This window comes from Pangasianodon hypophthalmus, chromosome 6, assembly GCF_027358585.1.
Source record: "Pangasianodon hypophthalmus isolate fPanHyp1 chromosome 6, fPanHyp1.pri, whole genome shotgun sequence".
NCBI lineage: Eukaryota > Metazoa > Chordata > Actinopteri > Siluriformes > Pangasiidae > Pangasianodon > Pangasianodon hypophthalmus.
The window spans coordinates 21,831,009-21,846,249 of record NC_069715.1 but is presented as its reverse complement, the minus strand read 5'-3'; the positions used below and the strand labels follow the sequence as shown (position 1 = coordinate 21,846,249).

General features: G+C 38.5%; 1 protein-coding gene across 3 annotated transcripts in view; it reads right to left on the bottom strand.

The window, feature by feature from the left end:
- LOC113526346 (WD repeat-containing protein 49) overlaps nucleotides 1–15,241 on the bottom strand; it is a 43,818-nt gene that overhangs the window by 5,103 nt on the left and 23,474 nt on the right. For 2 of the 3 annotated variants that reach the window (XM_034304980.2, XM_053235178.1), the window contains 6 exons: nucleotides 11,993–12,123; nucleotides 9,881–9,982; nucleotides 8,665–8,790; nucleotides 8,348–8,535; nucleotides 2,807–3,004; nucleotides 1,312–1,499 (listed from right to left, as the gene is read on the bottom strand). In XM_034304980.2, the coding sequence (XP_034160871.2) occupies nucleotides 1,312–1,499; nucleotides 2,807–3,004; nucleotides 8,348–8,535; nucleotides 8,665–8,790; nucleotides 9,881–9,982; nucleotides 11,993–12,123 (933 nt within the window). Of the gene's footprint in view, nucleotides 1–1,302; nucleotides 1,500–2,806; nucleotides 3,005–8,347; nucleotides 8,536–8,664; nucleotides 8,791–9,880; nucleotides 9,983–11,992; nucleotides 12,124–15,241 lie in introns of all 3 variants that reach the window. The other variant, XM_053235179.1, reaches the window with a different exon arrangement.

Sequence of the window (15,241 nt, the reverse complement as noted above, 5' to 3'; positions counted from 1 at the left end):
GGCAGCGTTCCATCAGAGAGTTTAGCCAATGTGCAAGATTCTTCAATACATGCTTAGAGAAGGTTAAGAGATTATACCACGCACAAACTACAGCGATCATGCTGCTTTTGTTTATCACTCAGAACGTGTTATGAAATGGATAATTAATCCCAAGCAATCAAGTACTTCAAAAGATGGGTGGAAAGTTCATGAAACTACTATTCTGTCACTTTTTTTAAGAAAGTACACATTAAAAACATTGACAATAAGGCCATTTTTGAGCAGTGTGAAACAGTGAGTGGATTTACATGCAAACACACACACACATACATACACACACACACACACACACACACATTTTGATTGGATTTTCCATCAGCATCAAATCAGCTGCTAACAGTGACAGACAGAGAAGGAAAGAGTACTTTATTTCCTTTATCAATCACCCAGATGTGAAAACATTAATGAGCTTGCAGGGGAAATGTGGAATAAAAGCTCTCAAGTGGAAATGAGCCATCTGTTGGCATTTACCCAACATCTGTCCTGTTCCTGTTTATCCAGTATTAAATGAGAGAAAGGGAAGAGGGAGAACTAGCTGGCTGGAAAGTGACTGAGATAAAGAGTGATAAAGGTAAGGGGGAGGGAGAAAGAATGGTAGAAGAAACAGAAAAGGAAAGATAGAGCCGAGAAAAGGCTAAAGAAGCAGCGAGGAAAGAGAGAAAAGGTGGAAACTGAGGGCAGAAAGAGAGATGGACAGAAAGAGTGGAAGGAAAGATACTGGAAAGAGATAAAAGAGATGAACTAAGGTATAGAAAGGAGGAGAGAAGACCGAAGGAGGACATGAAATCAGGAGAGATAGAGAGCTGGAGTACGAAAGAAAGAGATGGCTGGATAAAGGGGAAAACAGATATAAACAAGGAGTGATATGATGGTGGGAGGAGAGAAGAAGAAAGGGAGAGAGAGAGAGATAGAGAGAGAGAGAGGAGAAAACAAAATATGGAGAAAAGCGATAGAGAGAAGGAAATAAGGAAAGACACAACCAAGAAACCGAAATGGGAGGAACAGGTGGAGAGATGATGAATGGATAGGGAGAGAGAAATAGAAATAGCAAGACAAAAAAAGTAGGAGGTGAAGAGCATAAGGAAAAAGGGAGGGAGGCAGGGAGGGAAAGAAAGGAGAGAGAAAGACATGGAGAGGTGATAATGCTGCCATTGACTTGTACACTTCTTTGTGCCAACATCCCTTCTTCACCGCTCAACATCATCACAGCCACACGATCAGCTACAAACACACACACACACACACACACACTTACACACACACCTCACTCACAGTGTGTAATCTTTCTCCTCCTCAGTCTCTGTATTGCTCTCTGATCTCTCAGCATGTTGAGAGCTCTGTACAGGCTGTGTTTCCTGCAGATCTGTTTCTGTCCCACTCTCCGTGGTAACCTCTGTGCTCACTTCCTGCTCTCTCTTCACAAACGCTTCACTGATTTCTGCCAGGTTCCAGTGCACTTCCTGAAAAGAAAGCTGGCTTCATTATTACAAACTGTATTCATGTCATCACCAAGACTTAATATCCTAAAAGAGCCTTCAGTGGTCCCTCTGACCCTAGAAAGCAGTACACATTGTATTAGCCATCATTGTTGTAAGCCAATGAAAGGTTATGTAGAGACGCATGTCTATCCTGATAAAAATCAGCTTGTGACCTTAATATTAAAAGGTTTATCTAAGTAAAAGGGCTATTTTGAGAAATGGGACAGTTAGAAGGTACATTTTTGAACACTAGCCAAATATAATGTCAAATAGTGTTTGGTTTGTAAGGATCTATCTGTCTGTTTTTTTTTTTCATTTAGCAATCTCTTAGTCTCATTAAATAACTAATAAATATTAATAAACTCGACACAGAAAAACATTTGGAGCTAATAAGTTGTATTTTTCTGAAATCTGAAATCTGAAAAGTTGTTCCTAAACATTTTTACCATGAAATGATATTGCAAACCAGTCCAGTAGACCTGTACACTACCTGTTTTGTACACTTACTTTCTATTACTGTTATGGAGCGTAGAGTATGTTCATCCTGGATGATGATTGGCTGGCAGATAGAAGCTTATAAAACCAAATTTATCTGTGAGTTTGGAGATACTTTGGAAAATTAACACTTCAGGACAATAACGTGTCCCCCCATGATGAAGTTTATGTGGTTAACTCATTTTTGAACAAAATGCCAGATAGAACCTTATAATACTGAGGTCACCATATCATAAACCCATCCATCCATCCTCTGTACAGCCTATCTTACGCAGGGTCACGGGGTAGCTTGGATCCTATCCCAGGGGACTCGGGGCACAAGGCAGGGGACACTCTGGACGGGGTCCCAGACCATCACAGGGTGCAATCGCACACACACACACAATCACAAATCACAAATTCACACACTACAGACAATTTGGAAATGCCAATCAGCCTATAGCACATGTCTTTGGACTGGGGGAGGAAACCAGAGTACCCAAACGAAAGCCCCGAAACACATGCAAACTCCACACACACACACACACACACAGGGTGGAGGCGAGATTCAAGCCCATAAGCCCCGGAGGTGTGAGGCAACAGTGCTAACCACTAAGCCACTAAGCCACCATGTCCCCCCATATCAAAACCAATAGCTAATATGTTAAAGATAATGTAAATAGTTTTAAATAATTGTGAAAAGCTAGGAAACCATCAGGCACAGTTATCTAGCTAGTGTTATCTTACTACACACCTACTTTTCTGGGACTGACAGGTACAAAGGCCGTGCCTGTTTTACACAGAATGAAACTAACCTGTCCAAATGTCCCTATAGTTCCTCCAGGCAGGAAGCTGAGAGCCAGACTGCAATCAGCCGAGGCACTGAGGAGAAAGAGACGGCCGCTGTGGACGCACGTTTCCAAGTGAGTGATGCGGTCAACATGAGGGTGGAGGCTCGATAGCATCTCTGGCGCCTGATTGATTACACTCTCAGATGGTTGGAGACAATATTCCTGATACAAAAAAAAGTACCAGGAAAGAAGAAAAAAGTTTCATTACTTTTTTCTACACAATGTCATCGACTTTAACTCAGAAGTGTGTATCATCTTTGTCATCCAAATGTGAGGAAGTGTGTGTAGTGCACACTCAAAATCTGCAGTTAAAACAACAAGGCTGAAGTGATTTCAGCTGAAGTGCGTAAAAAAAACATTGCTAACATGTCGTTTCACATGTTTGCAGTACTGAATATGCAGTTTTGTTCTAAAGGTGTAAATTAGAGCAGAGGCTATGCAAATTGACTAATTTAGCACCCATGATGTGATTTGAAACTTTCTTTGGGAATGGTGCAAATTTATGTCCAATAGGCATGTATTAATTTTGCAGAAGCCTGTTTCTGTCAGTTGTAGATAACTGTGTACAATTTAATACGCTTAATAATGAGAAAGACTTTGTAATATTTAGTTATATTTAGTAAAATAACTGCAAAGTTTCTCAAATATCAGAATGGATCTTGGTAAAATTAGGGGCTCAGTTTCCTTCATGCTCTGTATAGAGTCAGCTTGCTAACCTGCTAGCATGATAACGTAATGCAGCTCAATCTCCTGTCATATACTGATTAATGATCTTTGAAACATATATAAATTCAAAGACACACCCTACAAATGTTACTGAGCAGTACCTGATGCTTAAAAATATTTTTTTGATTACACTTACACAACGTTTTTTTTTTTTTTTCTATAGCTATCCTGTCAATTGGTGGTGCATATTAGCAGGGAAGATTATGAACATTTATAAATATGGCTTTAAAATCCTCAGAAATCATGTCAGGTTAGCTTATGTTAGCTATCTGCTTAATAAAGTATGAAAGCTGAAAACACGAATGCTCGTAACTTTCTTTTTTCCTACTTTCAAAACGAATTATGGAATGAAATTTAAAAAGTATGGCCTGGGAGGAATAAAACTAAATCTGACGCAGACATTCAAGTGTCAGAGTTTTGAAATATTACACCTATAAACAACTTCACTTGCCATTTTGAAAAAGAAATTGCATCAGACTAAAGCACTGCCTTCTGGCAATGTTGCCATGTGCAAGTATCTTCCTGCTTGAGTCGTTATTCTGTTTTGTTTGTGAGATGGGCATGTTGAACACATTTCATGATTTACAGGGGTACAAAAGAATTTCCAAAACATTAGATGTACAGTGGAACACCATGAAGTGGAGAAAATGGAGCACCATAGTGACATTACCTAGAACAGGACGTCCCCCCAAAATTGACGTAAGCACAAGACAAAAACTTACCAGAGATTCTGCCAAGAGACCTACAGCAATATTACACAGGAGTATCTGGCAAGTACTAGTCACTCCCTGCATATGACAACAATTTCTCATATGCTTCACATGTCTAGGCTATGGGGTAGGGTGGCTTGACAAAAGCTCCTTCTCAAAAAACAAATGTCCAAGCCCACCTAAATCACCTCAAACCAAACCATGTGTCAAAATGTGTTATGGACTGATGAGACCAAGGAAGAACCCTTTGGGCATAATTCTAAAAGATATGTTTGGCACAATAACAAGACAGCTTATCAACCAAGGAACACTATACCCATGGTGAAGCATGGTGGTGGCAGCGTCATGCTATGGGGCTGCTTCTCTTCAGCTGGGGCTGGGGGTCTAATCAAGATAGAGGGAATCATGAATAGCTGCAAATACCAATCTATTTTTACACAAAGCCTGCAGGCCTCTGTTAGACAGCTGAAGATGAAAAATTTCACCTTCCAGCATGAAAATGACCAAAAAGCACAAATCAACAGCAAGTCAACAATGGAATGGCTTCAGAAGAAGTTTTGGAATGGCCCAGTCAGAGCGCAGATCTAAATCTATTGTTGGTTGCTATGTCACATTAAAGGTAGAAAAAGAGCGTGTGTAGACGTTATATATCCGCTATAGTAACAGCCATTTCACAGGCATTTCTGTACTGGGTGCTGCACATAAATAATGATGATTTAAATGAAAGAATATTAAAAGTGTTGTTATTTAATAAATTAAAACATCTAATTGCTAATATGTTAAAGCTTTCTGCAAGGAGACATTTATATAATATTTATGGAAGGAGTCACCAGTGTCAATGCTTTGTAACAATCAGTAAGTTTTCTGCCACAGGAAAGTTTTCAGGACTTTGTGCTTCCCGGTTTCTCAGTAACACAACAAACTGCATTTCTTTTTCCTCGTTAACTTCGAGAGAGGGAAAAAAAAGAGTCTGGTAAAGGGAACAGCTGTTTATAGCTGCTAAAATGTAAGTAATAATAAGAATTAACTTATCTTGTGGACATTCCTTGACGTTAAATGTAACTATAAACAGATAAAAGTACGATGTCTGTCTAGACTGAATCAGACTTTATCAGACAGAGGCAGAAATAAATCCAGAATGACTTCTGATCCTGCCTACATCAACAGGAAGACAGAAAGAAAATGAATGATTTGTGTATAAAAACTCACAAGCTATAATTCCATTATAACCCTTTAGTTCTTTTTCCTGGTTAGCAATGTTCTCAGTGGAGATTTTAGTACACAGGCAGTTAAAAAGAATCAGTAGTTTGTGTCACAGCCACAGAGACAACATGTCAGCCTGTAAAGCAATTATATCTGACGAGCTGGCCCAAATGTGAGGCTACAAATTATCACGAGCTATTGAAGCAGTAAAATGAAAGTGAACACGTGATTTATCCTCATTGAGGAGAGCTGTTATACTTCACAGAAAGTTATGAGGAGTTGACAAACACCCTGCTCTCCCTTCATCAATCACGCTGGTTTCTGCTGACAGGCTCCATTTGTGGCTCAAGGACAGAAACTTGTGTCCTTCAGACATGATGACTAGAGGAGGGAGTGTTTCTCCTGCACAAAACATCACTGATGAATGTGTTATTAGTATATATGTGTATAAATTTTGCTATTAGAGATGTCTGAAGGAAAGCTGAATCCGTGATTGCTCTCTAATGAGGTCAGTGTAGGACTTGTGGGTGCAATTTGGAGATACATGGTCTGAATAATTGGTGATTTTGTATCATCAGAATTTCTTCTCTTTCAAGTGGACTGGGTTAATCTTGGGTCAGGCTTGCGCAAGCTTTACTCTTACAATTCACAAGGCTGGCGTCCCCTGTGCCTCCCACATTAATACCTAAAAAAATAAATATTTCACAAAATCAATGTGGAAATATTCTTATTTAATTTTTAATCTTGTCTAGGCTACCTTCCTGCAAAGATCACACTGGGTAAGGAGCCAGTGGTGGTAAAAATGGTCATGCTGTCTAAAGATGTCTAAAACCTTGCTAGTTAAGTGTGATTTCCTCAGACAGTAAATGTTAGGCTTTGATCGAGTTGTTGGAGAGTTACTTGCTGCACTGAACAGATATAATCCTAATCAGTTCAGCTTGTAATCAGATACCAGCTATCAAAATGTCCAAGATGATCCTGCACCTCAGTCAGACTGGAATATTTAAATGCAAATTTCTCCCTTTCCAAGGTCGGCATATATATGCTTTTCATTTCAACCATATCCTGGTGCATTCATCTCTTTGGTGAGGTTTGTTTAGGCAGGTCTGAAAACCACAATCACACTCGAGTGCCGACCAAAATATTTGGCCCAGGGCCACCTGAGAAAGAATGGTTTTGGACAGTGTTGCCAATTTAGCGACTATATCACTAGTTTTGGTGAACTTTACGGACTTCATGAGTAGTATTTTTTGAGTAGATGTTAGCGACTGTCCTGCAATCGATATGGCTCTTCAGATCACATCACTACTGCGGTCCACTTACCACCAGTGTGTAAAGCCAATAACCAATCACTGATCATCATTGTTTCTCCCACCCACACACTTCATTGTTCTTCATTTTAAACTCTCTTCTTGGCTATATTTGTAGTAATAAAAGGTATGAGGAATAAAAGAGTTTTCCATCTATAATCATTTTCCTTCATGTCTATTTCTACCTTACCTACTCAATACCACTGCTACTTTATGTCTGTGTTCTTAATAGAAATTATAGTAGAGTCATTAGTTTGTGCTGCTGACTTCTTTCTATAAAAATAATCATCTGTTATTTCCTATTCAGATAAAACTCTCTTCTGTCTAAACAACTTCAGAAAATCTTCCTCATGTAACATGGTTCAATATGCAAATGATCATGACAAATCGATGCATATGTAAATGAGCTGATGGTATCTTCCAGTGACTTCTAGTGATTTTTTTTGAGCATGCATTAGCTCCTCTGAATACAGTTGGGAACACTGATTTTAGTCTGCTTCCAAGTGACCCGTAGTGCAGTTTGATTGTAGTGAGAACATAATTTGATCCTGTGACGCTGTGTATTGGTAGCAAATGAGCTAACATTCTAACCAGGCATTCATATAATTATTTAATCATCTGCTTAGCAGTGCCTCCATGTTCTCCATGCCTAGTTGTTTTCCCTGAGCACATGCTTGCCAAAGATTTATTTTCTACTGCTGTATTTCTAAGCGCAATTTCAGTCCCACTCCTTCCAACATGACCCTCATGAAATGTTTTTCTGCTTGCTTTTTGTTTAATTAAGTGCCAAATTCAGTCATATCAAATAGTAAACAAGGCACAAGTATCAATTTCAATCTGGTTTGAACTGAGCAAACTGAGTAAGCACACTTTAATATTGTCATATTGTTCAAGTCTGAGAAAGGTAGAATACTACACACACCTAGACAGTTTATTCTATCTCTGATTAAAAATTATATTAATTTTTACATTTTACATTTGACATTTTTAATACACTGTATAGCCTGGAACATTTGAGGTAAAGCACATAATTGAGTGCTATATTGCTTTCCTCTAAAGACATCAGCATTAAAGCAAAGTCCAGCTTGACATTTTAGTTCATGGACATAGGCCATAGGGTCGACTTTCCTGATTGCCACTCAGATAAAACTCATCACCACTGGCACAGTGAAGCAGCAGAGGTCAGAGGTCACCCCAGCTCTGATTTACTTTCACCAGTTTGAAGGTTAGCTAGAGCTGAGCGTGTTATAGCAAGATGTTAAGTTCTATAATCTTTCATATTTCACATCTTACTTAACACTGCTCTTAAGTTATCAGTTACTTAACACTCATACAACAAGTTCATGACAAAATCATTTATAATGGGACAAATCATTTCAGTAGCAGTAACTGTTGTGGATTATTGTCAACCAACACCTAATATTGATACTCCTCTATTCTTTAGTTATCATTCCTACTGCTTTGAGTCTGTAAAAACAAACTGCTTTAACTGTGTTAGTAACTTGTATTAGTGCTTGATATCTCATAGAACAAAATAGTTTCAGTAGTGCTCTTACCTGGATGTCCCACACCTTCAGCACTCCACCCATATCCGCTGTGACCAGGTAACAACCGCTACCATCTACAGTCATTATGATGGAGTCAGAGCCTTCATGAGCCACAAACTTGCCAACTAATCGAGCATTCGCTGTATTCCAGAAACGAACAATGCCTGAACCGCCACATGACACCAGATCAGCTCCACCTCAAAGAAAATACACACAGACCTGTTTAATTGTGTATTTCTGTTGCATTTTGTAAGACATTAGTGCTGTGTATTTAGGAGGGATTATTAGAATATGTGCTTTGTGAAAGATTTCCCTCTTTCCATTACCTGTTGCAGCAGCTCTTTTTCTTCCTTCCAGAAAGGCCAGTCTGGTCACAATATAACTCTCTGAGTCTTTTTCACTGGAAGTGGCTTTTGGTTGTTTAGTACTGGGAGTACTAGGTAAAGCGCTATCTGCAATGAAGGACAATGACAGTTCACTCTTACAGACATGTTAATAAGCTCTATTCATCTTCGCAACTTCAGTAATGTCCAAGAGTTAAAACAGCAGCTCGTCCAGAAACTAAATACACAATTTTATTTGTACATAATTGTCACATCACACCTCCCCATCAGTACTGACTACATATACTATAGTTCCTTTTGGACGGCAAATATGAAAAAAAAATTAATAACTGCCACAACCCTTTTCTTTGATGCATGTTGAAGGTAATTTTGAGCATTTCATCCCTGTATTTATAGATGAGTATTCTTTTTTAATAATAATGCATTTAAATGGGAATGCATGTCGCTGGATGCTACTGTTCATACTGCATCACAGGGCGACGTAAGACACCCAGATGAGAGCGCTATGTGCCCTCCTTCATACACATGAGCTCACAAATGCCTACAATCCTCTATTGTCACTGTGATTGACAGGAGAGAAGGAGCATTTTGCCATTTTGGTCTCCTGGATGGAGGATTTGAACTCAAAATCACTGGACAATAGGGCGATCACTCTTCTGTCGGAGCACTCTCGAGACTGAAAATGGAATTTTATGATTGACAGGTTCACTCACGTCCTACATTGTAGATAGATGCCAAACATGTCTTGACTGATGGACAACGTTTGAGGTAAAGAGTGTCAATTTCATTTTTTACTGAACTACTCATTAGACAAAAAGGAGAATTCCCTAAGAGGTGTGTTAAAAAACATTCATTTATTTATTCATTTATTCATCGTTATTAACCACTTTATCCTAGTGAGGGTCGCACTGGATCCGGGGCCTCTCCTGGGAACACTATGCTCAAGGAGGGAATACACTAGTCCATCGCAGGGCACATACACAATCATTCAGATGATCAATTTAGAATAGTCAATCCACCTACTGGCATGTGGAGAACACACAAAACCAAACTTGGCACAGACAGTAAACCAAGCTCAGGATTGAGCCGGAGACTCTGGAGCTAGGAGGCAGCAATGCTACCTGCTCCATCATTATAAAACAATAGTTTCTATTTATGATTATGGTTTTTTTAAAAAAAAAAAAAAAAAAAGACTCACGTGAGCTGAACTTGCAGTCTTGGTGTTCTGTATTTTTGTATAGTTTGCATATGGCATTTTCAGTGCTGTTGTTCCAGACTATAATCTCACCATCCCTACCACCTACACAAAACATGATAAAAAATAAATCACAAAATCAACTTATATTGTCAAAGCACAGAAAAGCTAGAAAGACAAGTGATAAAACAATAAAGTTAAAATAGCATGGCTCCTGGTTTAGTGCTGATAAGACTGGCTGTTCTGGATGTTCATTATTTATCCACCCAGCAGCCATGTTTATTCAACACTTCCTAACAACATCCACTCTCATTTCTCATCACGCTGATGCAGACTTTATATTCAAATCAGGGAAATTTAACAAATGCTTTCCCGTAAAGTAAATTCAGTAGCAAAGCATCCAAAACCCTGGGTGCTGTAGCAAGAGCTATTTTACTTCCCTGGTTACTAATACAATCAGTACAACACTGTCAAAATATATTTCACAAGCAACTTTCACAAGCTGCTCACTGAGTGACCCATTATCTCCTAAAGACTGTCTAATTAAAAAAATATCTCCAAAGACTGTCAAATAAAAAAAAAAACATGACCTCCTAAAGACTGCCTAATTAAAAAATTATCTATAAAGACTATCTAATTGAAAAAACATGACCTCCTAAAGATTCTCTAATAAAAAAAAGCACCTCCTAAGGACAAGGTAATTAATTAACAAAGCATGACCTCCTAAAGACTGTCTAAAAAAAATTACCTCCTAAAGACCATGCAATTAATTTTTTTAAACATGAGGTCCTAAAGACTGTCTAAAAAAAGTACCTCCTAAAGACCATGCAATTAATTTGTTTAAACATGAAGTCCTAAAGACTGACTAATATTAAAAAAGGGGTGCTATTAGGTGCTGCCATCAATGCATCGTCCTCCTTGTCCTGAGATGTTATGGCATTTACACAGTATATTTAATAGAGTGCGCGAGGGGCAGCCGACCTGAGAATGCTGAGCAGGATCATTAAAAATGACCGCAAGGTACTGTGAATTGTACCTTGACTCCTGAGCAAAAAGTAGGGGAAAGGAGGCATGTCTCATGTCTCAGTGCTCACAGAACTGAAGTGATCTTACACATGCCAGTTTCTCTGCAAGCCCACTTCATTGCTCCATGCTCACCGAATCCCTTTGTGTCCTTGCACGTGACCTTTCCCTAATTTTTAATGATCAGACTCACTGATACTGCTGCCGCCCTCACAGTCTCTATTAAAGATACCGTTTAAACGCATGCGCTTTTTTATCAGGCTACTGCCTTTGTAGCAAGATGCTTTAGCTGCTTCTCTTGATATTTTCACAAGAGCACGGTTTGCAGTCTGCTTTGCTTTGATTTCCATCATTAATCATTAAATATGTACTGATCATTGTCAATTCGTGTCCTCTGTTCATTAAAGCAACAACATACACTAGACATATGTCACATAGTATCACATGGTATTGGGTGTTGGTATCAGTGCGAGTATATTGGACTGATATCTGATACCAGTATCAGTATTGATACATCCCTAAAAAAACTCTGACCTCAGAAAGACTGTGTAATTTAAAAAAAAGATCTGAAGATCCTTACTTTAGGCATCATTATTAATGTAGCTAATCCCACTATTCAGTTCACTAGACCAATGAGAGTTTCAATCAGCATGGCACATCAACTCTCGCACTGTATGATGGGTATATTAACACTTGTAAGTGCAAACTTTTAGCTAACAGAAAGTTTACAAAAACAGTGCTGTTTAGCATACAGTAGACTTGGTGTGCTGAGAACTTTAAAAGAATAGCTGCCATATATTAAATATAGTTGGGGATACATCCTCAGGAAAGCTGATAGTGAATAAACAAGTTGCATTCTTAGCACACTAAAAGATGAGGACACTGTCGTATGAGGACACTGAAGGGAGTCCCGAGCACCTGCTAAGGTTCCTTTTCAGGTTGAACTGCTGCCCAGTGACACATGGACCTTGGAAGCAGTTTGTAACCACTAAAGCAGCTGTCTCCAGAACCGAACACAGCAAACGTCAGCTAAATTAATAAATATAAATATGAGAACCAGAGAATTAGAGGGCATGAGAAGGAGGAGAGTACCAGTGACTAAGGTCTGAGGTGGCTGAAATGCTGCACACACAATGTGCTCGCGATGCTGAACGCCGCCTTTCCACTCTGAAGGCTGTACAAAGAAGCGAGAGAACGAGTTCATCCTGAACACAGTGATCACCCTGCACGGAAAGACAGACAGAGATTAGAATAAAGAAAGGGTGAGAAGGATGAAGCTCCAGTGATGAGAAATAGATGAGATATGACTGCAGAAGATTAGAAGTTCATCTCTAAATGTCAGAGCGAGTTTGTGTTTGGAAGATGGAAGGAAACAGGATGGCCACAAATGTGCACACACACACACACACACACACACATACACACACAAAGTGCAGAGGACGAATGAAAAGAAACATGATAGCAAAAGAATAGATATGAGCCTTATAACAATATACATAGAATAATCTTATACATTTTTTAAAAAGAGTACTAAAAATGCATTAAGTACAACAAATATGGTATACTAAAGTTTAATACTTCATACAGTATCCGTGTACTACCTCTATACACGCTTGAAATTAAATTAGTACAAAAGTATCATTAGAAGTAAACTTATAAAAGTACTTTGAACATACAAATAATAAACTTTTTTTTAATTGGTTCATTTTGAAAGATGTGACAACTCCACCCATACTTGTGTGTGCAACAAATAACTGAACACTGGTCTGCTAAAAAAATAAAATAAAATAAAAAAATCAGGCATCTCATGCAAGTGTTACCACAGAGAATGATGTCGTCTCAGTGAAATTCAGTTGTGTTAATATCAAAAAATAAAAAGCACTTACTATAGGTTTGCATACAATCTGCATTTCATTCTACACTCATAGAAACAAAGTTGCCAGAAAACATTCTGTAGAGTGATTCTGTACAAGTATCTTTGGTTCCCTAAACAACCTTTCAGTCCATTAATATTTAGCTATTATTTGTGGTTGTCAGGATAAATGCAATAATCATTTCCCACCACAAAGTCCGTTCCACATAATTGAGCCCAGGACAGTATTCCTCCCCACCAACAAGAGGTTACTGTCTCCAAAGGTCTAATTTGTTCATTTCCTGACTACTTCCTGGTTTTGCTCTATATAAGCACATGGTTTTCAGTTCATCTTAGCGAAGTCTTTCCAACAGGGATGCAGGAAGGCATTTTACGTTGGTGGTGCTGGAAATTTAAGCAGTATACAGGTGGTGTGTGTGTTATGACTTCACACCAGAACAACAGTCAAATTATTTTTGACTGTGTGACACCACCCCGTAGTGGATTCTTTTCATACAGTCGCACAACCTGGAGTGTGTTATTCCCCTTGTACCACAGCGATTTTCCAATGATTACAATGTTTAATTTATTAATGAACGACACATGGTGCATTTTCAATATTGAATATTGTGGAACGTCTGAGAGAGAGGCTAGTTCCTTTTCTCGTTTATGTTATATCCTGTTATATCCTAAACAGTCATTCCCTTACCAGCATCTCCTTCACTTCTCCTTTTCTATCTCTCTCTCTCTCTCCCTCTCTCTCTCCCTCTCTCTTCCTCTCTCAAAAAATGCAGCTTGTAATATTACTGAGAAACCGGAAAGCATGAACACATCTGCCCTGAAGACTTTTGCAAAGCACTGTGTGCAAAGCATTGTTACTAAATAAGTGTCTCCTAACAAATACCTTCAACCCATCAACATTTTTTTGTATTTATTATGTGGAGCATCTGCTACACAAGTCCCTGTGTATGAGCCATCAGCCATGGCACACCACATGTTCATGTAACTCACCAAGTGATCACGAACACCTGAACCATATTTATGCACAATGAGCAGTCATGTTTGTATTGCACGCTTTTTCTCGATTGTCATATGAATTCCATGTTCATGTGTATTCCATGCTTGTCTACTTTGCGTTTGTTATGTAGCCCTAGTCCTTGTTTTCATGTTTCACAATTAATAAAAGACTCTGCACTTGCATCCGTCTCCAAACCATCCGTGACAGCTGTCAGTCAGTCTGTGCATTGCATGGTAACACACAATGCCCTATCGAGCTGTGGCTTCATTGGGAACTATTTTGATTGACAGAGCAAAAATAAACTAAATATTTGACCATACTGTGTCTGAAATGTCAATCACTCATTATTAATTTTTTTATAGAACTGTATAAAAGCAATATCACACTAGCAGCAATCACGCCGTTGTACTGAATATTAGCATGTTCAGTGTCCTCGTGTCTAAGGCTGAATCGTAGCCATGCTGATTTTCAGTATAACAACAGTGAATCTCAAAGAAGAAGGTGATGATTCATTTTCTGTTAATCAACATTTCGCTTGTTAAAGTCTTGTTCGACTTGTTCAATTACTCTTTTGATTGTCCTCTTCTTTTAATGATTAGTGCCATTTCTATGTTTGACCATTCCCTCCTTAATGACTTAGATTTTGGATTGAGTCTTAATAAACCCTTCTACCGAGTTTGTTAGATGGACATTTTTAGTTGTTTGAGGCAGCAACAAAAATGTTTAGATCCATCAATCAAAAAGTTCTTTCGGAAAACAGTTAAAGATCCATCAATCAAAAAGTTCTTTCGCAAAACAGTTAAAGATCCATCAATCAAAAGGTTCTTTATGAAAACAAACAATGATTTAATACTTCATGAGAATCAATTGGAAATGCTCATCAAAGCATACAGTGGCAAATTCCCCACCAGTCAAAAAACCCCACAAATAATACACAAATAATTTAGTGCACAACCAATTGATCCAATTGAAAAAGATACAAAAAATTGTACTATGGACTTTTGTGAAAACAACCTAAACTACATATTGAATTAAAAATACATTTTTACAAGAGTATGGCTGCTTCTCCCCATCACACAACGGCAATAAATCTGGGAGGGTAAGCATGCTTTCTTTTTAAACTTAGTAAGTCCAATCTTTCCCTCTATCCCCAGCAGGATTCAAACTTGTGAGCCTCCAATGCATCAGCCACAGGCCAAATGTCACTGCTATGCAGCTCAGGAGATCTTCAACTATTTTTTGAAAGTTTTGTTCACTAGTTATTTTATGTGTCAAGTCAGGTCACCTTCATATATATAGCAGGTATAAAGACAAGTGTGGGCTGAACTGCCTATGCTGCCCCCCTTATTCAGGGAACAAAAGTTATTGGTTGCAAATCCACTTAAGTTAAGGACTCTTCCAAGAATTCCCAAAAAGTTTTCCATGCCTAGTAGTTTCCAGCTCTTTTGAAATCGACTCTTCTCAATGTAAA